Source organism: Staurois parvus, unplaced genomic scaffold (assembly GCF_062004578.1).
Source record: "Staurois parvus isolate SC_StPar_1 unplaced genomic scaffold, SC_StPar_1.0 ptg000566l, whole genome shotgun sequence".
Taxonomy (NCBI): Eukaryota; Metazoa; Chordata; class Amphibia; order Anura; family Ranidae; genus Staurois; species Staurois parvus.
The window spans coordinates 5,217,993-5,243,419 of record NW_028318362.1 but is presented as its reverse complement, the minus strand read 5'-3'; the positions used below and the strand labels follow the sequence as shown (position 1 = coordinate 5,243,419).

Genomic DNA, 25,427 nt, shown 5'->3' with positions numbered 1-25,427 from the left:
CATAGATATGAATGGTCACAACATATACATCAAGTTTAAAAAAATACAAAACATCTAATTTTTATAGTTGAGTTGAATGTCACACAGGTTGAAATTTTTGCACAATGCAGTATAGATTTATTATATTTTACAGACCAACAATGGTCTAGGTGTCATGATAGGATACAACCATTGCAGGTAAACGTTAACAGTTTAATGTTGAACTTTGGATAAACAGCTAAACACACAGATTAAATAAATATATGGGACTGCTTTATCTGACAAAGATTTCTATTTGTATTTTGGACATCCAGTTCTGAGATTTACACAGCTCTGCAATATATTACAGCCCTGTCAGAAAGATAAGCAACATTTGGAGGTCTTGTTCCTGCCCCGAGCCTGAGATTGAACATTTACAGGATAAGTAGCAGACTGATGAGCTCCTTGATTCTGCTCTCTCCTCCTATTGGCATACTTCTTATTAGCACAGGACCACTGCATCACAGCTTTAAATGATGTCTACAAAGCCATGTTTTAGCTACAACTTCCACTATTAATGGATAGGGAAACTTTCACATAAAGTTTTATTACCATTTTGCCGCAAAACATATGTAGTCCACTCTCCCCCCTTACCTGGTTTTCACCACCAAGGCCTGTAGAATTGTTTAAATTTTTACACTGACTTCTTGACCCGAAGTCTGCTCATGCACAGTTTGGCCCCATAGACGTCTATGATACTGGGAGATGGATTAGCCCTTAATCATAGTCTGGTCCTATAGACGTCTATAGAGTATAGAACTGCTCTTGTACAGGCATTGGGTCAAGGGCTATTCAGGGGGGTAGGGGCAAAATGGTAAGGAAACTGTGTTTAAGTTACCTTACCCCTTAAGGGCTTCTGTGCTAAGGTCTCCCATTTGATTTTATTGGAAGTATTGGTTGCTATGCTCTTTTGGCATTTTCCATTTAAACCATCCAAAGTTTCCGTGTAATATTTGTCAGCATTGCTAGAATATTAATAAAGATTATCCTGATCACTGTGTATTAGGATGTTTTTCAATCACCCATTAGTGTGATATTTCTTCTCTTACCTGTAACTCCCCCTGAACAAACTAAATCTTTTATCAATTATATCCACCAAAAATTAATAAGAAATAATTATTATTAGTGCGTGTAAAGCACCACCAATTTACACAGCACTTTAAATATATATTGTACATTCACATCAGTCGCTGCCCTTAGAGCTTACAATCTAAAGCTGAAATACATTTTACAATTTTTCTAGTAAAATTCTCCTTTAGATTTACCAAAACCATATACTATGAGGTCAAACCTAAACACTTTCAGTTTGTGTGCAGTCAGACAGACCCTTGCACTACAAGGTAAATCTAATGGAAATTGAATGAGAAGATTGTATAATGTATTGGCCAGCTTGGAGCCCCTAACTCACATTCATACATACACTATATTGCCAAAGGTATTGGAACGAAAACTTAAAAGCCCTCGCTAACGTGATAAATCATATAAAATAAAAAAACGCATGTATACAATCAAAACAATACTCATATATACAATCAGGAAATATATGTTGCTGCTGTTCATAAAGACCATGAAAACACCTTAAAAATGAATAATCAAAAATACAGGTCAAACAAATTATATTAAATGTGACAAAATCCAAAGTCCCAAACAAACAGTGCTTCAATTAAAAAAAAATTATTTTGTGTCCAAACAAGAAGCGTTCTATAAGAGATGTCACCCCACTGTGCTCCACGATCACCTTCTAATACACTCTACACTCACCGGATTTGATGGACTCCTAACTTATATGGCTTAAGAGTCATACAGGCTTAAACTGGTGAAGTGTGTTCTCGGTCATAAGATACAGAAAGGCAGACATCGGATTCAATATACTTCTTCAGTACTTAGACATGATTCTCATGCATGCAGGAAGAATATAAGAAACAAGAGGGACACACATAGTGTAACTCCGTAACACTCCTTTATTTAGCGATATTCATATATATATTACACTCATATGTATCCAAAAAATTAAAAGCTTTGAACTGAACAATATTCCATGATCCCCGCATCAATATACTGTTAATGGGCAAGGGAATGGCTCTGGAGCACTGATCACAGTGTGTACTCCACTCACCGGACGTGATGTCACAAAGGTCAGACAGGAACCAGAAATTAGGTTGACGTAATCCAAGTATACCACATCCACAGCCACCCCTCTGTTCAAGGTTTTGCTCACCTCCTCATAAAAAGAAAGGATTTGTTTGAGAACTTCTGTCTTTCATGAATCCATGCTGTCTGTTGCTTAAAATGTTTTTTTCAGCAAGAACTCATCTATGTGGTCTTTTATTAAACTCTCCAGTATCTTCCCAACTATAGCAGTTAAACTAACAGGTCTATAATTACTTGGTAAAGAGTTTGATCCTTTTTTAAATATACAGTTGTGTCCAAAATTATTCAACCCCCACTGAAATTGAGTGTTTTGGCCAGTTTGACATTGCTTTTGATCATTCAGTCATCTTGCTTACATTTACATTAAAGAGGCACTTGTAGGTCAGACAAATATAACATAACAGTTATAATGAAATAACCACAAATGTCTTTTCTGTGCTCACAGCATTATCAGTTTTATTCAACCCCCAAGTGACATTCAATCTTAGTACTTAGTACAGCATCCTTTTACAGTTATAACAGCTTTTAAACGTGAAGCATAGCTTGACACAAGTGTCTTGCAGCGATCTACGGGTATCTTCGCCCATTCTTCATGGGCAAAGGCCTCCAGTTCAGTCACATTCTTAGGCTTGCGCACTGCAACTGCTTTCTTTAAGTCCCACCAGAGGTTCTCAATCGGATTTAAGTCTGGTGACTGCGATGGCCACTCCAAAATGTTCCAGCCTTTCCTCTGCAACCATGCTCTAGTGGACTTGGAGGTATGCTTGGGATCATTGTCCTGTTGAAAGGTCCAACGTCTCCCAAGCCTCAGGTGTGTGACGGACTGCATCACGTTTCCATCCAATATCTCCTGGTACTGAAGAGAATTCATGGTACCTTGCACACGCTGAAGCTTCCCTGTACCTGCAGAAGCAAAACAGCCCCAAAGCATGATTGACCCTCCACCATGCTTCACAGTAGGCAAGGTGTTCTTTTCATCATAGGCCTTGTTCTTCCTCCTCCAAACATAGCGTTGATCCATGGGCCCAAACAGTTCTAATTTTGTTTCATCAGTCCACAGAACACTATCCCACAACTTTTGTGGTTTGTCCACATGGCTTTTGGCATACTGCAGTCGACTCTTCTTATTCTTTGGAGACAGCAAGGGGGTACGCCTGGGAGTTCTGGCACGGAGGCCTTCATTACGCAGTGTGCGTCTTATTGTCTGGGCTGAAACTTCTGTACCCACATCTGACAAATCTTTTCTCAGTTCCTCAGCAGTCACACGGGGACTTCTCTCCACTCTACGCTTCAGGTAGCGCACAGCAGTCGAAGTCAGCATCTTCTTTCTGCCACGACCAGGTAGCGTTTCAACAGTGCCCTTTGCCTTGAATTTGCGAATGATGCTTCCTAAGGTGTCTCTTGGTATGTTTAACATCTTTGCAATCTTCTTATAGCCATTGCCCTTCCTGTGAAGAGAAATCACCTCTTCTCTTGTCTTCCTGGACCATTCTCTTGCCTTCACCATGTTTGTAACCACACCAGTAAATGTCTAGAAGGAGCTGAGTATCACAGTCATTTTAAAGCTGCCTAATTGGTGCTTATTATGCTTGATTGCTGCTCGGTGACATCCACAGGTGTTTTCAATACCTGATGGAAAGCACCTGTATGAACCTCTGTTCTTCAGAGTGGTAGTCTTTAAGGGGTTGAATAATTGTGGCAATGAAGAAACCACATAAGAACCATTTACTACTGTATTACATAAACAATTGATGTCATTTTAGTTGCATTTGGGTAGTTACAACGTCCTTGTAGGATTTGATTCTGAATACAATTCCAAATGTACACTATAGTCCCTAAACCCCTTTACAGCATTGGGGGTTGAATAATTTTGGACACAACTGTAGGCTCCACATTGGCCTTACACCTATCCAGTGGTACTATGCCAGTCATTAAAGAGTCCCTAGAAATGAGGAACAATGGCTTTGAAATGACAGAGCTCAATTCTTTAAGGACCCGTGGGTGTATGCCATCCAGTCCAGGTGCTTTATTCACCTTTATTCTGTCTAAATATTTTTGGATCACATCAGTGGTGAGCCAATGTGGATCATCTGGAGCTGTGTCAATACCATGCTCATTATGGACAAGAGCTCCCCCACGCTCCTTTGTATACACACAGCTGAAAAACGTATTTAATAAATTTGCCTTCTCTTTGTCCCCAGTCACCCACTCTAGATTATTTTGTAAAAGGCCTATATGCTGGGACCTGACCTTTTTACTATTAATATATTTGAAGAATTTTTTAGGGTTTGTCCTGCTATCTTTTGCAATCTGTCGTTCGTTTTCAATTTTTGCGGCCTTGATTTCCTTTTACATATTTTGTTATATTCTTTGTAATGTTTAAATGATGATAGCGTTCCTTTATTTTTATATATGATAAAAGATCTTTTATTATTTATAGCTGTTTTAACTTTGGCCGTAAGCCGCATAGGTTTGAATTTTAGCCTTTTAAACTTGTTGCCCATAGGAATATATTTTGCAGTGTGTTCACATACAGTCTTTTTAACCACTTGCCGTCCACCTGCTGTTTATAAATGGCAGGACGGTGGCACTCCAGGGGCGGGTTGCCGTTCATAAACGGCACCCACCAATTCTAGCTGTGCGCGCTCCCTGGGAGCACGGAGCACCGCGACCCGGTGCCCGCTGTGTGCCCTGGACACAGTGAAACACCGATCGTCGGACGGTACCTCTGTACGAGGTCCCGATCATGTGATCGCTGATTGGCCAATCAGTGATCACATGCAAAGTAGTAAACAAGATGTCACTTGTGATATCATTGCTTACTACATGTGAAATCTGTGAATGATCACAGAGGTCACATGGTTCAAGGCTATTCACAACAGCCTTGTACCATGTGACAAGCTGTGACCAATCACAGCTCACTCGGTAGTTCTCAATGGCTGCAAGAATGCAGCTAGAAAGAAGGAGAAATGATTGCTTTTACATCCTATATGGGTGTAAAAGCAATCACTGTAAGAAAAAAAAAAATCTTCATCACCCCCCACAAGTAGTACAGTGTCACCATGGTGACACTGTACTGCTAGGGTGACAGTATGTAAAAAACAAAACAAAAACATAAATAATAATATAAAGAAATAAAATAAAAATGTAAAAAAAAGTTTAAAAATTATAATTTTTGGTTATAAACTAATTTGACTTATTTATTTTTTTTACTAAAAAGATAACAGAATACATTTCGGCCAAGATTTATGATGAAAGATTATTTATTTGCAAAATGTTATAAGAAAAACACTTTTTTTCAAAATTTTTGGACGTTTTCATTTACATAGCAAAAAAAATTTAAATCCCAGCGGTGAATAAATACCACCAAAATAAAGCTTTATCTGTCTAAAAAAAATTTTAAAAATTCATATGGGTACAGTGTGGCATGACTGCGCAATTGTCATTCCAAGTGTGATAGCGCTGAAAGCTGAAAATTGCCCTGGACAGGAAGGGGGTGAAAGTGTCCGGACTGGAAGTGGTTAAATAACTCCCATTTCTGTGTTGTATTCATTGATGCCAATATTCCCACCCAGTCTAAGTCTTGGAGAGCAGCTCTCAGCCTTGGAAAATTATCTCTCTTTAAGTTGAGCGTTTTTATTTTTCCCGTATATACTTGTTGTTTACAGCTAACAATAAATGAAATCATGTTATGGTCACTGCTATCCAGATGTTCTTTTATATTGACATTAGTAATAAGCTCTGCATGGTTTGAGACTACCAGGTCCAGCAGAGCATCATTCCTAGCTGGGGGCTCTATGAACTGTGTCATAACATTGTCCTGTAGTAAGTTTATACATTTTTGCCCTTTAACTGTTCCTGCAGTGCCAATACTCCAGTCAATTTCCAGGTAGTTAAAATCCCCCATTATTATCACTGTCCCAGCCCTTGCAGCCCTTTCAATCTGTGCAAGGAGCCAAGTCTCCAGATCCTCATTAACACTGGGTGGTCATAACAAATTCCAAAGATTACCTTTGTAGTATGCACCCTCATGTGCAGTTCCACTCATAATGCTGCAGCCTCATCACACTCTCCATCAACTAGTTCCTCTTTCACATTTTCTCTGAGATCACTTCTCATATAGAGACAGATACCAACACCTTTCCTTTTTACCCTGTCTCTCTGAAAGAGAACATAGCCAGGAATATTATTAGCCCAGTCATGTGAAGACTGAAGCCACGGTTTAGCAATACCAATTAAATCATAGTTCTCTTCATGCACCAACGCTTCCAACTCATATATTTTACTTGGCAGACTTCTGGCATTGGTGAACAAACACTAATTCATTGACAGCTTGTGCACACTTATTTTGCATATTTTTTTATTGTTGTACAAATGATACCAATTCCAATGGTTGTTTGTAATGTGGGAAACTTCTTATCACCTGCCATAGCCCTCCCCCCATCTTTCTCCATTTCACCCATGAATAAGGACTGACCCCTGTTTGATCTGCCCCAATATAATCTAATTCTCCCTCCCCCCCTCAATCCTAGTTTAAATACTCTTATACTTACACTTGGCACACAGTGCAGTTTGGCAAGTACCATTCTCCTGGCAACCACCACACCCATACATCCATCGGATTGCCAGAAAGAGAAACGTGAGAATATTTCACGGATGGACTTATTGCACAGGTGGCAACCTATCACGGTACCACGCTTGAATTCACTGAGCTCATGAGAGTACCCATTCTTTCACAAATGTTTGTAGAAGCAGTCTGCATGCCTAGGTTCTTGATTTTATACTTGTGGCCATGGAGGAGATTGGAACACCTGAATCCAATGATTTTTAGGGGTGTCCCAATACTTTTGGCAATATAGTGTATATTAGGACCAATTTAGACAAGATCCATTTAACCTGCCAGCATGTGTTTAGAGTGTGGGAGAAAACCCATGCAGGGACAGGGAGAACATGCAAACTCCAGGCAGGTAGTGTCATGGTCGGGATTCGGAACGACAACCCTAGTGCTTCCATGCAAAAGTGTTTATGTATGTTTACTCTATGAACCCTTATCCCATAAAGTCTCTAGGAAATTGTTAAGTTGTAGTAAAGCCACTTCCACAATAGTCTCTGTTTCACAAAAACTGTTTTAAGACCAAGGACACATTGGGGTTGATTTACTAAAACTAAAGAGTGTAAGATCTAGTGCAGCTGTGCATGACAGCAAATCAGCTTCTAACTTCAGCTTTCAAAAAAAAAAACCATGGAAGCTGATCTGGTTCCTGTGCAGAGTTGCACCAGATTTTGCACTCTCTTGTTTTAGTAAATCAACACCAGTGGTTTTTCCCCTGTTTCACTTGCAGGGGAATTTCCTGACTCACTAACGTAGTCTCACTGATATCATTGTCCAGGTAAGTTCCACAAAGCAAAGCTTGCCAGTATTTATAAATGATATATAATGAGACAAGACTGCTGCTGCTTCCATAGCAAAAGCATCCACTTCAAGGAAGATTTGAGTCATGGTACTCCATCTGAAGGCCACATTGTACCATTGCTGTCCTTCTTGGTTGGAGTGGAGTAATCTTTTATTTTATTTGTCTATTTAATCTTTTTTTTTTCACCTCTGAGCTTTATTTTAAAATGCTCCCCTATCTAGGCTGCCACACTCCAGTTATAATTGTGCCCCCTGTGCTGCCAGGACCTGTGCAGTCCTATAGGAGTCACCACTAAACCATGCTTCTGCTTGGAACTACAGCTATACATGCAGATGTTCAGAGTGCCACACAGGCAGCATGAGAGGGGAAGGAATCACAGAGGAGTTTATAAAAATAAACAGAAAATGCATGAATGTATGTACAATAAGTTATATAATTACTTTTAACCACTTTCTGTTGGACGTATGCATATATGTGGCCCCTCGGCGAATGCCCACCTCCTCCTCCCAGCATTTAGAGCCTATCAAAGGACCGGGGAGCAGTGGTGGGAAGGGGTTAATTAAAGAACAAAATAACTTTAACAAAGAGGAAATAGTAAAAGTGAAAATAGACAAAATAAATAATTGTTGATATTAATGATAAAATACATATTATATAATTATATATTACATAGTTATGAGAGAATGAGAAATTTAAAAAGTGAAAGGAAAATATATATATTATTGACAAAATTTAACCTTAGCATGAGTCATTAATAATTAAAAGACTTATGTGAATTATTGTTATAGGCCAGCATTGTCTCAAACAAATATTGTAATAATAATTCCATAAATAAGGTTTGCCTCCATCTGAGCATGCAGCCCGGCAGGTCAGGAAAGAGGTGGGGGGGACGAGTGAATGGCCCTCCCCCACTCCTGAACCATACCAGGCCACATGCCCTCAACATGAAGGGGTGCTTTGGGCAGAGTGGGCTCTCCCCCGAATCACCTTGTCCCCATGTTGATGGGGAAAGGGCCTCTTCCCCACAACCGTGGCCAGTGGTTGTGGGGGTCTGCAGGTAGGGGGCCTATGGAAATCTGGAAGCCCCTTTTAACAAGGGGGCCCCCATATCCTGCCCCCCATGTGAATGAGTATGGGGTACATAGTACCACTACCCATCCACAAAAAAAGTGTAGTGTAAAAATGACAGGAGATAGTCTTTGACAAGTCCTGTATTAAAAAAAAAAAAAAGTCCCCTGAAGTAGATTAAATGTCAGTCATGTTGCCCGCCACCACCACTACCCGAAAAAAGACCCGCTCCACTCTCTAGACGCTGGCTCACGGCTGTCTGACAGCTGCACCGCAATGATAGTTCTTAAATAATGTCATGATGTCACAAGGGAGCGGGGTTCACCCCGCCCCTTATGACATCATTCTATACTGTGATTGGCCAAAGCATTGTACCTGACCTATGGTCAAGGGCATTGCTTTGACCAATCACAATACACTGTTAGGTTTTCATCAAGGATGTCTCTGTACATTGCTGCATTCATCTTTCCTTCAATCCTGACTAGTCTCCCAGTTCCTGCCACTGAAAAACATCCGCACAGCATGATGCTGCTACCACCATGCTTCACTGTAGGGATGGTATTGGCCAGGTGGGGAGCGGTGCCTGGTTTCATCCTGACATGATGCTTGGCATTCAGGCCAAAGAGTTCAATCATTGTTTCATCAGACCAGAGAGTTTCGTTTCTCATGGTCTGAGAGTCCCTCAAGTGCCTTTTGGCAAACTCCAGGCGGGCTGCCATTTGCCTTTTACTGAGGAGTGGCTTCCATATGGCCACTCTACCATACAGGCCTGATTGGTGGAGTGCTTCAGAGATGGTTGTTCTTCTGGAGGGTTCTCCTCTTTCCACAGAGAAATGCTGGAGCTCTTTCAGAGTGACCATCTGGTACTTGGTTACCTCCCTGGCTAAGGACCTTCTCCCTTGATCGCTCATTTTGGCCGGGCGGCCTGCTCTAGGAAGATTCCTGGTGGTTCCAAACCTCTTCCATTTATGGATGATGGAGGCCACTGTGCTTATTGGGACCTTCAATGCTGCAAACATTTTTCTGTACCCTTCCCCAGATCTGTGCCTTGATACAATCCTGTCTACGGACAATTCCTTGGAGTTCATGGCTTGGTTTGTGCTCTGACATGCACTGTTAACTGTGGGACCTTATATAGACAGGCCTTTCCTAATCATGTCCAATCAACTGAATTTCCCACAGGTGGACTCCAAGTAGTGGAAACATCTCAAGGATGAACATGGGAACAGGTTGCACCAGAACTCAATTTTGAGTGTCCTGGCAAAAGCTGTGAATACTTACCATATTTTTCACTTCATAAGATGCACTCCCTCTCCAAAAAAATGGGGGAAAATGTCTGTGCATCTTATGGAGCGGATATGGCGTGGCCAGCCTGGAATTCCCCCCATCGCTCCCGCCATGTTAGAATACTGGGCCGGCCACTCGGCTCTGCTGTGCAGAAGAACCTGCTTCTCGGTCCTACCTGTTCCTTGGTCCAGCGTGTCCTGCTTTTGCCAGCATCTTGCAGTGTGGGCACCTTGTGGCTTCACAGCTGGGTGCCCACTGCACATGCACAAGAAGCACAGGGAGGGTGGAGGACAACTCCGTACCTGTCAAATTTGGGTACCCGTCCCCCCCCGCTCCCCAAAGGTCTGAAGTCTCTGGTCATCTCCTGTACTATGTCCGCAGTCTCTGGTCATCTCCTGTACTATGTCTGCAGTCCATTGATTTAGAATATTTTTTTTCTTGTTTTCCTCCTCCAAAATCTAGGTGCGTCTTATGGAGTGAAAAATACGGTATGTACATGTGGTTATTTTCATTTTTTATTTTTAATAAATTGCAAAGATTTCAAAACAAACTTCTTTCACATTGTCATTTGGGGTATTGTTTGTAGAATGTTGCATAGGAAAATGAATTTAATCCATTTTGGAATAAGGCTGTAACATAGCAAAACGTGGCAAAAGCTAAGCACTGTGAATATTTTCTGGATGCACTGTACACACAGAAAAGGTCAAATGAGAACCATCTTTAACACCTAAACAGAAAACAAACAAGGTTACAGTGGGCTAAAGAAAAGCAATCATGGACTGTGGATGACTGGATGAAAGTGATATTCAGTGATGAATCACGAATCTGCATTGGGCAGGGTGATGATGCTGGAACTGTTATTTGGTGAAACTTTGGTGAACTTTTATTCCAATGAAATGTATAAAGACGACTGCCTCAAGAAAACATGCAAATTCCCACAATCATTGATGATATGGGGTTGTATGTCAATAAAGGTACGGGGCAGATGACGGTCATAAATTCTTCAATAAATGCACAAGTTTATATTGAGATTTTGGACACTTTTCATATTCCATCATCAAATGATGACATCATTTTTCAGGATGATAATGCATCTTGTCATAGGGCAAAAGCCATGTAAATTTTCTTTCAAGAAAGACATATGTCAATGGCATGGCCTGCATATAGTCTGGACCTCAATCCAATTCTAAATCTATAGTGGAAATTAAAGAAAATGGTCCATGACAAGGCTCCAACCTGGAAAGCTGATCTGGCAACTGCAATAAGAGAAACTTGGAGTCGGATTGATGAAGAATACTGTTTGTCGATAGTTAAATCCAAGCCTCAGAGAATTCAAGCTGTTTTAAAAGCCATACCTATATGGAAGAAAAATATATTTGAAATATATTTTAAAAATATTCTCCCCAAATATATATGTTTTTAAATATATTCTTCAGAGCTGTTTTAAAAGCCAATTCAAGCTGTTTTAAAAGCTAGACCCATATGGAAGAAAAATATATTTGAAATATATTTAAAAATATTCTCCAAAAATATTTTTTTTAAAAATATTCTTCAGATGTAATTTTAACATATATTTTTACATATATTTGTAAATGCATTCCAAAAATGTAGATTTGTATTTTTAAAGACATGCAGTATATTTGAAATGTATTTTTAAAAATCTTTCTCATATATTTTGTAATAAAAACGCATCTCAACATACAGTATATATATATATGTATGTGTATATATATATATATATATATATATATATATATATATTTATTGAAATATATTTTGAAATATATTGAATATGGTCAAAATTGTAGCATTTCAAATAAATGTCAATATATTTGGGAAGGATATTTCTAAAATATATTTTAAATATATTTTTCTTCCATGTGGGGAGGTGGGGAAACAAAGTACTAGTGGTGCACTGTAGCGTTTTTTTCATGATTCCATAATATTTGGGCGGCACAGTGGCTTAATGGTTAGCATGTCTGCCTTGCAGTAAATGGGTGATGGGTTCAATTCCTGAACATGGCACCTCCTGCATGGAGTTTGCATGTTCTCCCTGTGCTTGTGTGGGTTTTCTCTGGGTACTCCGGTTTCCTCCCACACTCCAAAGACATGCTGGTAGGTTAATTGGCTCCTGTCTAAATTGGCCCTAGTATGTGTATGTATGAATGTGAGTTAGGGACCTTAGATTGTACACTCCTTGAGGGTTAGGGACTGATGTGAATGTTCAATATATATGTAAAGCGCTGCGTAAATTGACGGTGCTATATAAGTACCTGAAATAAATAAAATACCTTCCTTAGATTTGAGTGATTCCATATTTTTTTCCTCTGCTTGATCTGCAAAAACAGATGCAACTAACTACAGTTTTCTTTTTTCTTTTTTTTAAGTGTTTCTTAAAGTCAGAAGTCTGGAATGTTAAATTAAAATAGTTTTGTCTGTGATTAGTTATTTTTTTACACAATCAAACAATTGAATGAACATTTTCCAAGAGTGGTGATTCCATACTTTTTGCCAGGGGTGATTTGATTTGAACTCCCTGGGACTGATTACTTTCCAGTTGTAACATCTGAACTGGACTATGCTGACAAAATTGCACCGCATTGAACTTGTAGCATGATGTATATAATTGAGACACTCCTTGGCAAATGCTGGTCTATGCTGTGAGTATGCCTACCTTATCTTTCATGCATTGCTGAGAATTGCTTTGCACAGTGGCAGATTGTTTCATTACATTTTCATCTTGATCCACCATTACAGATGAAGTTTCTAAGAACTATCTGGTGTGATTTTTTTTGCAATGGATCATGGAATTTCTATATTCTACCAATGTTACTGTAAAGTCCTGCAAGGGGCATACATGACCAGCAGCTATTTTTAGGTTGTACAAGTTATCTTTACAAAGTGTATAGTTCATAGGGCGCGCCTGCTGGCACAAGCTCTCTGTTGCTATTAAGGTAGTGCCAGAATGGATATCAGAGATTGGAAAGCCAAAAAGACACTGATGCAGCTCCTCAAAGAGTTGGAAGCAAAGCTCTAGTGTAGAAAAACATGGAAAGAAGGCACCTTCTTTCCATGTTTTTCTACACTAAAGTTACCTTTACATGAGCTTGTCAGCTGGTAATGACTTCATGTATTCCAGATCATTATAACATTAAGGCTTTGAATGATTATGGTGGACACAGCTGCACAGTGGGGCATCTATTTATAGCTAACTCAATTAAGTATTTTGGCCCTCTAACACCCTGGATCTTTATACATAAAAAAAAAATATTTGTTTGCAGATATGAGTGGATCTACAGTAGATATATGGTGTTTTTAAATCCAGTATATTATACAGTATATAAATATGGGAGCAGATGTAGGAGAGGTATTTTAATTGGTTCCCCGGCCCCTATAGCAAAACTACTGCTACAGGGAGGCAGGGCTGTGCAAAATCACGTATATATACATGCTCTGGCATTTCCAGGTAGGGGGGGCGAGTGTTTTTATTAGCACTGATCACTGTATTAGTGTCACTGGGGATGTCAGTGGCAGTTAATCAGTTCCCCCTCAGTGTCAGAATGCCCGCCGCAGTCCTGCTATAAGTCACTGATCACCGCCATTACTAGTATAAAAAAAAATTCCAGTATATACGCCACCATTTGTAGATGCTATAACTTTCACATAAAAAAAAATTAATTTACATGTATTGGGATTTTTTTTAGCAAAGACATGTAGCAGAATACATTTTTGACCTAAATTTATGAAGAAATTTGATTTTTTTAAATTTTTTTACTGGATATATGTTTTATAGCAGAAAGTAAAAAATATTGCTTTTTAAAAAAAATTGTCGATCTTTGTTTATAGCGCAAAAAATGAAAACCGCAGAGGCGATCAAATACCACCAAAATAAAGCTCTATTTGTGGGAAAAAAGACATACATTTCATTTGGGTGCAGCATTGCATGACCGCACAATTTGTCAGTTAAAGTAACGCAGCGCCGTATTGCAAAAAATGGCCTGGTCAGGAAAGGGGGTAAATCCTCAGGAGGGCAAGTGGTTAATATCTTGGCCAGTTGTTATATATAACAATTGTATGTGTAATAAATTGGGTAACATGGTGTTATAAGCAGTGTTTTTTTCTATTTTGTGTTATTGGTTTTGGTATATTATTATTATTATACAGGATTTATATAACGCCAACAGTTTGCGCAGCGCTTTAAAATATAAGGGAGACAGTATAATTACAATACATTTCAGTACAGAAGGAATAGGAGGGCCCTGCTCGTGGAGCTTACAATCTAAAGCTTATATTGTGACATAAGACACTTTTGTGGCTTATTGAGCCTTAATAATAATATTTTTTGATGAATTATAAAGCTTAAAGTGACTTTCTTCCTGTTCTGGTGTCCTCTGCCTCCACCCCACCTCTTCTGCATGTGCCCTCCATAGCAAGCTGTGTGCTATGGGGACACACGTGTGAGTGCGCTCTTGAGCCGGGGTGCATGAGTCTATAGACAACACAACATGGCTCGCCTTGCCCCGCCCCCTCCTCAAAGAATTTGACTGACAGCAGCAGATCCAATAGCTGTGAGAGCAGGCAGATGAGAGAGAGAGCTGCAGCCGGGCTCAGCTTTGGACTGATAGAGGACTCGGGTATGCGTTTGGGGGGAGGAGGCAAGTACAGGTACGGAATGCCTTAAGAAAAAAAATGGTTTAGGTTTAGGACCACTTTAAAATTTCATATGTTATGAGAATTCCCATATGGATTTTTTATTCCTAGGACTGGAGTATGTTTCATATTTCTTTTTTTTTTTTTTTTTTTTACTTTTTTGTTGATAAAATTGTTCATTATTACCGTATATAGAGAAATCTGTTATCTGATCTGGGTTGAAAATTAGTTTTTGTTTTTAATTTTGTTTGACTAAGTTCTAGTTTTTCACCTAATAAGGAAATGTGTGTGTCTATATTAATGTGATTGAATTTTAATACACATGTTTATTACTTATATTTTGGAGGTGCATGATTCCAGAAGATTTGTATATGCTTAGTAACAAAATATTAAAATGTTTCTATAGGCTCTATAGACAATTTGTTTTTCATTTGTAGTTTTGAAAAGTGCAGGAAGGGTTAGCCCGACTTGTCAAGTTTTACTGCTATCTATGCTATGGGATTTTCGGCACAGGGATTCACACATCACCTGTGCATCCCTGTGCCGGTAGCACACAGCCCTGCATGGGTCACGCAACTAATCGCCATGTCTGAACAGGGCCTAATAAGCTCATAGGGATTCTAATTTTCCCCTACATAACTAAAAATAAAAAACATTTTTACTTTGGTCTGAGTTGCTAGTAGAGAAGTTCCTTTACTTGCTGTCTGGTAAAGATTGCTCCTCGGAGAATGAGAAAGGATAAATGTCTCCAAATGAGCCATGGACAGCAGAAAACCAGACAGGTTTTTGAAAAAAAAAAACTTTTGAGTTTTGGCTATACATACACTTTAACTTTGGTTTAACAAATAATTAGCAATCCCATATGTAAAAGAGTCCTTCATACTACCTGAATTTTACTAAAGAAATATAAAATGTTGGTGTAACAAATATAGTGCCCTCATCAATATACTCATCTTTCTACAATTGCTATTTGTATTATTTTATGATGACATTCAATTGAAAAGAATAGTAACACAGAGCTTTCTCAGTGGATTTTTTTTAATCATTTCCCATATTCCAGATTTATTAATTTATACTGCCTTCTGTGTAAATCTGTCTGAACTTTTTCTTTCTTTCATTTCGCACTTGGGTATTTATTCAATATCATCGAAACACTTTTATGACTATAAATGTCACATCGAAATCCTAGTAACTATGAATCCTGTTGTAGATAATTGCTTTGCTGCTATAATAAAAGAAATAGCACTTTTAAAACTTTGACACTGCATTGAAAATAAAACCCTATTGTATTTTTTATCACAAGTCTAGACTTTTTCTTTTAAAATCACTTTCAATGACTAAAATCATAGTAATGCAGTATCAGCACTTGAAAGCACATGTCGTATTTAAGCAAATATGACAGCCTTTTTCACAGAAAGGAAGAACTATTTCAGTTATATATTTAAGAAAAAGTTGTATTTGAACACTTTTCCACTTTTCTCACTTTGTAATTGCATATATATACACACACATATATATATATATATATATATTGTGACAGTGCTAGACCCTGCCACTGTGTGAGAGGCAAAGATCACACAGGGTTCTCATGGATACAGTTTGAGGAGTTCCAGAATATCTGTGCTGAGAGGAGAAAGTTGGCTTTTCAGTTTTCTCTCTTGGGTTTTGTAATTACTGATTGGGTTCTGGAGTCCAAAGATTACAAAGAGTCTTGGGTGGGATGAAACCTCAAACCTGTGTCCAGATTTTACCAGAAACCAGCAGGCTGTGTGTGTGCAGGTATATATACCCTTTAAATTAAAATGCCTGGCAGCAGACCTCTGTGAGGCTGCAAGGGAGCCATCAGAAATGTGCATGTCTGCACCATACAGGCCTGGAAAGGAATAGACAGAGGCTCCATGTCTGAGGACCAGAGCAGCAAGGAGCTGTGAGTGTGCAGATAGAGCCATGAGAGGAAGAGAGTGTGCATGTAAGCACAGAGGTGCTGTTAGGTAGTCTGAGGCAGAGGCCTAAGCTTAACACCTTCCCACCCAGCCTATAGCAGATTGACAGGCAGGCGGGACACTCGCCGTTGTGACTGGGTGTCATATGACGTCCTGTCAAAATGAGCCGCTCACGTGGCCGCGGGGCCACGCAGCGGTGCGATCTGTCACCGGCTGTGTCCATGGGACACAGCCAATGACATATCACTACATCAGCCCTTTGCCAGTGTCATGTGACCGCTGTGACCAATCACAGCAGATCACATGTCAATTGTGTACAATGGATGGTTTCCTGTCATGCCATTCATTGTATACAATTATGTTGTTAGCTGTGACTGGTCAAGGCAGTCACATGATACAGACAGGGCCATTCACAACCCATCTGTATCATGTGATCAGCTTTGCCCAATCACAGCTAATCACAACAAAAGACTGAATTAATCAGTTTCATTCAGTAATGATTGCAAATATCAATGAAATACATTGGTATTAGCAATCATAATGTGTCAAAGAAAAAAAAAATACTGATCACTTGCCCAGAGTAGTTCAATGTTACTATGGTAACATTGTATTGCTTTGGTCACAGTGTAATGAAAAATAAAATAGTAAAAAAAAAAAAAAGTAATAAAAAAAACAATAGAAACATTTGAAAAAAATATATAAATTCAATTATTATTATTATGTTCACCAAAGAAATGTAGCAGAATACATTTTGACCTAAATTTATGAAGAAATGTTATTTATTTGCAAAATTTTATAACAGAAACGAAGGAAAGGGCGTTTTTTTCAAATGTTTCAGGTGGTTTTTGTTTTATTTAGCAAAAAATAAAAAACTCAGTGCTGATTAAACACCACCAAAGGAAAGCTCTATTTGTGTGGAAAAAATTATAAAAAGTTCATATGGGTACAGTGTTGCATGACTGCTCAATTGTCATTCAAAGTGCGACAGCGCTGAAAGCTGAAAATTGGCCTGCGATGTGACATTTTGAGAAGTGGTTTCCTATGGTGGCACAGAAAGAAGAGGAGGAGCCAAGAGCTCTGGCAGGAGACCCTAAAAGAGGAAGACCAGGGCTGCTTTGTACAAAACCATTGCACGGAGCAGGTAAGTATAGCATGTTTGTTATTTAATTAGAAAAAAAAATACAAAAAAACAACTGGAAGCTTTAATATCACTTTAATGCCACAGCTGTAGTTCTTGAAGAGAGGAGGGCACAATGATGAGAGTATGATATGTGCGTGGCAAGTGCATTTAGTGAAGGCAAAATACAGTTGCAAGAAAAAGTATGTGAACCCCTTGGGATTCCGTGGAGTTTTGCATGAATTGGGCATAAAATGTGCTCTGAACGTCATCTAAGTCACAACAATAGAAGAACACAGTCTGCTGAACATAATGCTACACAAACATTAGATGTTGCCATGGTTTAATTGCACATAACATGTAAACATTCACAGTGCAGGGAGGAAAAAGTATGTGAACCTTTGGACTTAATAACTGGTTGACCCTCCTTTGGCAGCAATAACCTCAACCAAACGTTTCCTGTAGTTGCAGATCAGACCTGCACAACGATCTGGAGTCATTTTGGACCACTCCTCTTCACAAAACTGTTTCAGTGTACCAATATTCTTGGGATGTCTGGTGTGAATCGCTCTCTTAAGGTCATGCCACAGCATTTCAATGGGGTTGAGGTCAGGACTCTGACTGGGCCACTCCAGAAGGCGTATTCTGTGCTGTTGCAGCCATTGTTTTGTTGAATGACTTGTATGCTTTGGGTCATTGTCCTGTTGCATCACCCATCCTCTGCGGAGCTTCAGTTGGCGGACAGATGGTCGTACGTTTTCCTTCAAAATGTCTTGATAAACTCTGGAATTCATTTTCCCATCAATGACAACAATCCGTCCAGGCCCTGAGGCAGCAAAGCAGCCCCAAACCATGATGCTCCCTCCGCCATGTTTCACAGTGGGGATGAGGTTTTGATGTTGGTGTGCTGTGCCTTTTTTTCTCCACACATAGTGCTGTGTGTTCTTCCCAAACAACTCAATCTTGGTTTCATCTTTCCACAGTATATTCTGCCAGTAGTGCTGTGGAACATCCAGGTGCTCTTTTGCAAACTTCAAACGTGCTGCAATATTCTATTTGGACAGCAATGGCTTCCTCCGTGGTGTCCTCCCATGTACTCCATTCTTGTTTAATGTTTTCCTTATTGTAGATGTGTCAACAAAAATGTTAGCATGTGCCAGAGATTTCTGTAGGTCTTTAGCTGACACTCTGGGATTCTTCTTTACCTCATGCAGCATTCTGCGCTGTGCTCTTGCAGTCATTTTTACAGGACGACCACGCCTAGGGAGAGTAGCAACAGTGCTAAACTTTCTCCATTTGTAGACAGTCTGTCCTACTGAGGACACATGAACATCAAGGCTTTTGGACATACTTTTGTAACCCTTTGCAGCTTCATGCAAGTCAACAATTCTTGATCGTAGGTCTTCTGAGAGCACTTTTCTGCGAGGCATGGTTCACATCAGACAGTGCTTCTTGAAACCAGTAAACCCCAAACAGGTGTGTGTTTTTTAAGGGCAGGACAGCTGTCAGCAACACATCCAATATCATGACACTGATTGGAGTCAAGGTTGGCTCACTCCTGGCTCCAATTAGCTCTGGGAGAAGTCATTAAGTTCGGGCCTCACATACTTTTTCCTCCCTGCACTGTGAATGTTTACATGTTATGTGCAATTAAACCATGGCGACATCTAATGTTTGTGTACTGTGATGTTCAGCAGACTGTGTTCTTCTATTGTTGTGACTTAGATGACGTTCAGAGCACATTTTATGCCCAATTCATGCAAAACTCCACGTAATCCCAAGGGGTTCACATACTTTTTCTTGCAACTGTATAAGATTCACTTTGAGCGTTAAAGACTGATAAGAAGTATCTAATAATAAACTTCAGTGTATTGCTAATCTATAAAGATATAATAGACAAAGACTGCTATTGAGAACAGTAAATGCTGAGTGGCTTATGAATTGTGATTAAAATATTAATATTGCATTGTTCATTCGCGCTGTGGGCAAATTGAACATGAGTATTTTTTAGTCAGTGTATCTCATTGAATACTGCCATCCCATAATGTGACCTCATGTATTTAAGTAATAAAATGACAACTCATACAGACATTTCAGCCATTAGGGTTGAAATCTGAAACATTTTCTTTCTGATTATTAAGAATTATGTCAAAATAGTGACACTAATGTAATGAAATGCCCAGATTACATTGTATGTCTATCTGACTTCCAGTCAGTGTCTGTGATACATAATTTAGGAATTCTGGATTTTTTACTTTCTCACATTGAAATTAACTAATGAAATGAATGTGCCTCATGGTGCTGAATTAATTATAATAGTGATAGTTCCAGTCCTAGAATGATATGTGCAATGGTTAAAGGAAGCAATCATGAGAGAAATATGGAGTTTGCCATTACTAGCTTGTATCTAAAAATGCTCAGTATCTTGACTGTCATGCTGACCCATTGTCTTCAGTACTTTAGTTACTGACATGGAACAAGTATGCTTATCAGGAGTTCTGACTTCACTTAACCACTTCATGTCTGGACACTTTCACCCCCTTCCTGGCCAGGCCAATTTTCAGCTTTCAGCGCTGTCACACTTTGAATGACAATTGCACGGCCATGCAACACTGCACCCAGATTAATTTTTTAGTATTTTTTTTGAGACAGATAAAACTTTATTTTGGTGGTATTTATTCACCACTGGGATTTTTATTTTTTTTGCTATATAAATGAAAAAGTCCAAAAATGTCGAAAAAAAGTTTTTTTCTTATAAAATTTTGCAAATAAATAATATTTCTTCATAAATCTTGGCTGACATTTATTCAGTTATCTTTTTAGTAAAAAAAAAAATAAACCAAATTAGATTATAACCAAAAATTATAATTTTTCAAAATATTTTTTTTTTTATTTTTATTTAATTTTTTATATTATTATTTATGGGTTTTTTTTTTACTGTCACATACTGACACCCTAGCAGTACAATGTCACCATAGTGACACTGTACTACTTGTGGGGGGTGATGAAGATTGTTTTTTTTTTTACACTTCTTGCAGCCATTGAGAAATACTGTGAGAGCTGTGATTGGTCACAGGTTGTCACATGGTACAAGGCTTTTGTGAATATTCATTCACAGATTTCACACGTAGTAAGCAATGATGTCAGAACTGACATTTTGCTTACACCTATTCATGTGAGCACTGATTGGCTAGTCAGTGATCACATGATCGGGACCTCACATAGAGGTCCCGTACAGCGATCGGTGTTCCACTGTGTCCTCCTGACACAGCGGGCACCGGATCGCAGTGCCACGCACTCCAAGGGAGCGCGCACAATCCAAAATGGCAGGCCCCATTTATGAACGGCAACCTGACCTGCCAGCGGCTGGATGGGAAGTGGTTAATGTCATCCGGTTCTGGACTTTTTACTCAAGAAAGTAGAAGATCAGCATGAATGTCTTTTCTCCAGATGAAGTTCATATGACAACCTTTACATTTTTCTGATGACAAGTTCCCTTTAACATGCTTGTTCTCCCCCGTTTCCTTTAGCTTTTCAGCTTGTGACACCTCTACGCCTCTAGTCTACTTACTAGAAAGCAAATTACCATCATCATACTGTTGATTGATTGTCCATTGAGCAGTCAGTCAATACAGGAATATCAACAAAAAAACTCACCAGCACTATAAAAGAAAATGTTCTTCACAAGTTGTGGTGGAGGATTGTACCTGATCATTGAATGGTATAATTGCTGAAGTCAATACAGGAAGCTGTAAAGCTAAACCAGAAATCAACCTACTGGTTAAACGGTTTGGCTGAGGTGTGTGAATCCTAAGTCTGATAGATAAAACAGTTCACATAAATACAGGTAATCTGTATATTTATCAGTTAGTCTGGCATTTTGCTTAGCTGTGAAGGTAGTACAGATGTTCTAGCAGAGAACATCCTTTTCATTTGGAATTTCCTGCCATGGCACTTTAAGTAATTTTAGATACATTAGGCATAAGTTAGGTCTCTTGTGAAATTTGGGGACATTTCCCTTCACTTCCTGCTCAACTGGCCACCAAGCCTTTTTTGTAAACTGAATTCTTGCTTCCTCTTTCTGAAATATGTATATGTATAATATATATATATATGCACTGGAGAGGCAGTAATAGTATTACCAGGCACTAGCGGAGTCCCCACATTAATTTTTGAAGAGGACACTCAACAAAGGAAGTACAAATCATATTGCAGCAATATCCTTGTTGTCTTTAGGGCAGTAAATGATGGAAAAAATAGTTCAAGCAGGGCAAAGTGACAGGTTCTCTTGTAAGAAAAATTCACCACCTACTGAAACTCATGTTTTGGCTACTCCTTAGCCACTCCATTGCAGCCACCATTAAATATTGAGTGCTTCTGGGTATGAAGGACAACGTGACATTCTCACGTTTTGTCTGCATCCCCACCACTCTGTTAGAGCCTTCTGAATAAAAGGGTTTGCATTGTTAATACTGACAAATATTCTGTCACTGACTATTGCAAAAATGGGTATCAGCTGCCTTTAGTTTCATCCTATCAAATCAAATAAATACTGACTAAAGATAAGCAGACATGCCAACAACTACTATGACACATGAATTTCATTGGCATATGCTAGAGCAGCCAGATCACCATGAAAGGTCTATTAACAATGTGCTTTATAGATTTATTAATCAGAACACATAACATCATTTTTATTTACATTTTTTTCATTGGACTCTATTTTAGGATGCACCACCTCCTGGTTCCTACAATGTGAGTGAATCATTTGAAAATCTGCATGCCAAGGGCAAATATAGGCCACCCAGGACAGTCCGAGCCAAGAGAAAGCAATCTTCTTTTCTTAGTGGAGTTCCCAGAAACATTGAATTGCAGGATGATTTTCACATACCAGGTAAGATAATATTATGCCTGAGAGTCCCAATATTTGCTAACAAATAAACAGATTTAAACATTGCTTGTGATTTCTGGGAGACCATTCAGCTTTGTAGAAGTTCACTACGGGGTGAAAAGGGAATGAAAGCCCCAGTGCTTTACCAATGCAGGAAAGGAAAAGGAAAACTTTCTGAGCCGTTACTCTTGTAACATCTGCTCATCTATGGCTGATCTTACACTTGTCATTGTAAATAAAAGACAAGTATCATAAACTAAGCTTCTGTTTCAAACCGACAGCATTTTGTGTACATTTTTTATCCATATGCCATCGAACAGTTCAAGGATCCATGCACCCAGAGCATAAGATATACAGTGTGGGGACAATATTTTATAGAATCTTGCTGGCAGCAAGGCTACTTGTGTTGCTAGATTTTAGCTGGGCCCCGTTCAGACCTAATCATGCAGCAGATCCCCCAAACACTGCCTGCTTACAACCACCGCTCTTGGAAGCAGGGTAGCTGCATCCCAGGTGGCTGCATCCCAGCCGCCATATCACCAGGAGAACATCCATCAGGACACCACGAGGAGTAGGCCAGAACCATGTTACCCTGACTTTGCCTTGACCTCTACTACACCAGAGCTTACCATCGCACACAGCTTTCCTGCTCCTACCTACATGTTGTGCTGTTAGTTGAGCAGCTAACTTGGGAGACTGGTAAGAGATACATGCTGGTTATAGACAGGTTCTGAAGGCAGCCAGGGCTCTCCATTCTCTACATCTTGAAGCAAGACTGCACAACCTGACACTGTAAATGTATTACTACATTACTATATGCACCCTATTGATTTCTATGAGCACTGAATCAGGAACAGCAATAGCTACACTCCTGCTTGACACATGTTGCTTCTAATCTAAGGGCACTTTTTGTATATTACACAGAGAACTGAGCTGCAAATCTTTCTGGAAGCCCTTGTCTGCTGCTAAAAAAGTTCACTGATTTTTCTACCCAATCTGGCTGTATATCCTAAGCACTTAAGGCTCTGGTTCTTAAAGGTCAGGTATCTATGGTCACTTCCAACACAACAACTAAGCAAAAGATTGGGGAGGACTGTGGTATGTTCATCTCACCCTCTCATTTACCTTACTGAATCTCCTTTGGAACATTATAACGAATATTCACAACCGTGAAACTGCTCTTCCAGCCATCAACACCAATTCTATGATGGATGGGATATCTAAGGTACTTATAGCCTGCCTTGATAAAAAAAAAATTGCATCACTTTAGAAATCTATTGAAACATCACCTACAACCTTTACTACCAATCATGCCAGAGAACATGTAGCTTTGCAGGGAACAAACATAAAAATCATCAGTTGCATTTGGAAGAAAGAAGATTTTTCCATCAGTTTTGGAAAGGGTTTTTTTTACAGTAAGAACAGTAGAATGCTTTACTGTATGTTGTAGTATTTGCAAAAATAATAATAGAATTTAAAAAAGGACTAGCAGATTTTCTTGTAACTAACAGTATCCAAAGATCAATATAGCATTATTCTGACACACTGAATTGATCTGGCTGTTCTGAGAAGTAACAAAAAAAAAACATTTTTTCTGTCTTGTGTGGTATAAGTAGCAACAGTTGCATGTCTTTTTTTGCCTTCATTTGAACCAAAACTCCAGGAGCTGTAAGAGCTTGAACTCAAAGGCTAAGTCTGCCTTTTATAATTTTTTTTTAAAGGGTCAAGGAAAGCATTGCAACTGTGATCACTAGATCATGGGTTGAATTCTCTGATACCTGCAGACTATTCCTGCAGCTGATGTTCCATACTAAGGTATGGACCTTTGAGAAAAGGTTGAGGAAGTGTCAATGGGCTACAGGTGCAGCAGTGTCAAGAGCACTTATTTACCATTGCAAACTGCAGTCTTTTGCCACAGTGACAGATATAGCTCATAGGTTTGTATTTACAGATTCCTGTGAATAAATGTTGCTGTGTAGGGATGTGTATTTTTCATGGGGTAAGTCATAGTTAAAGTGTTACTAAACCCACAACAGTAAAATAAGTCTGTATATAGATATCCCCGTCATTGTGTACAAATGCTGTTTGATCATGACTTCTTTGATCCTCCCTTTCTTCCAGTGCACCCCTCTTGTCTCCTGATAAGACATATTGTGTGGAGTCACTCTGCACATGCTCAGTTTGGTGTATATTACTAGAGAGGTTGTTTTTTTTTCTTGGGAGAGTGCATGTGATCAGGCCAAGTGCTGGGCCAATCATTACTGTCCAGACAGAGGTCAGGGGTCCTACATATTCCTAGAGCCGAATGAAAACTACTACAAGCTTTAACATGTGCTCGGCTGGACACTGATAGAAGTCACAAGGCTGCTCTAAATACTGATTAAAAGGTATTTAGCAGTTTGTATTTACTAAAGAAATTGCATTTCCATGTGTTCCAGACCAGATATTGTGAATGCAGGGTCCTGAATTCAGTAACACTCTAAGTGTCTGCAGATGACACAAAGCTAGGTCAAATTTACTAGAGAGAAAGAGCACAGGCAAATGATTTACTACCCAGATTAAAATATTGCAGACGATACAGCAATGTAAAACTATCCATGGTAGACTGAATGTGATCAGCACAGGACCAACCAGCACTGTCCAGACAGAGGTCAGGGGTTCTGCATCCTCCTAGAGCAGAAAGAACACTTCTCCTACAAGCTTTAACCAGTGCTCTGCTGAACACTGATAGAAGTCACAAGACTGCTCTAACTGCTGATGAGAAAAGGTATTTAGCAGTTTATATTTACTAAAATAATTGCACTTCAATGTTCTGTTTACTGTGGGAGACCAGATAGAGTGACTGAATGCTCCTGGGTTTAGTAACACTTTAATGTTCCTAAAGTTTT

General features: G+C 39.2%; 1 protein-coding gene across 1 annotated transcript in view; it reads left to right on the top strand.

Annotated features, from left to right (window-relative positions):
* Nucleotides 1-25,427, top strand: part of STPG2 (sperm tail PG-rich repeat containing 2) — a 781,346-nt gene that overhangs the window by 311,134 nt on the left and 444,785 nt on the right. The window contains exon 12 of the mRNA XM_089691642.1: nucleotides 22,377-22,542. Coding sequence (XP_089547768.1) covers nucleotides 22,377-22,542 — 166 coding nt within the window. The remainder of the gene's footprint in view (nucleotides 1-22,376; nucleotides 22,543-25,427) is intronic.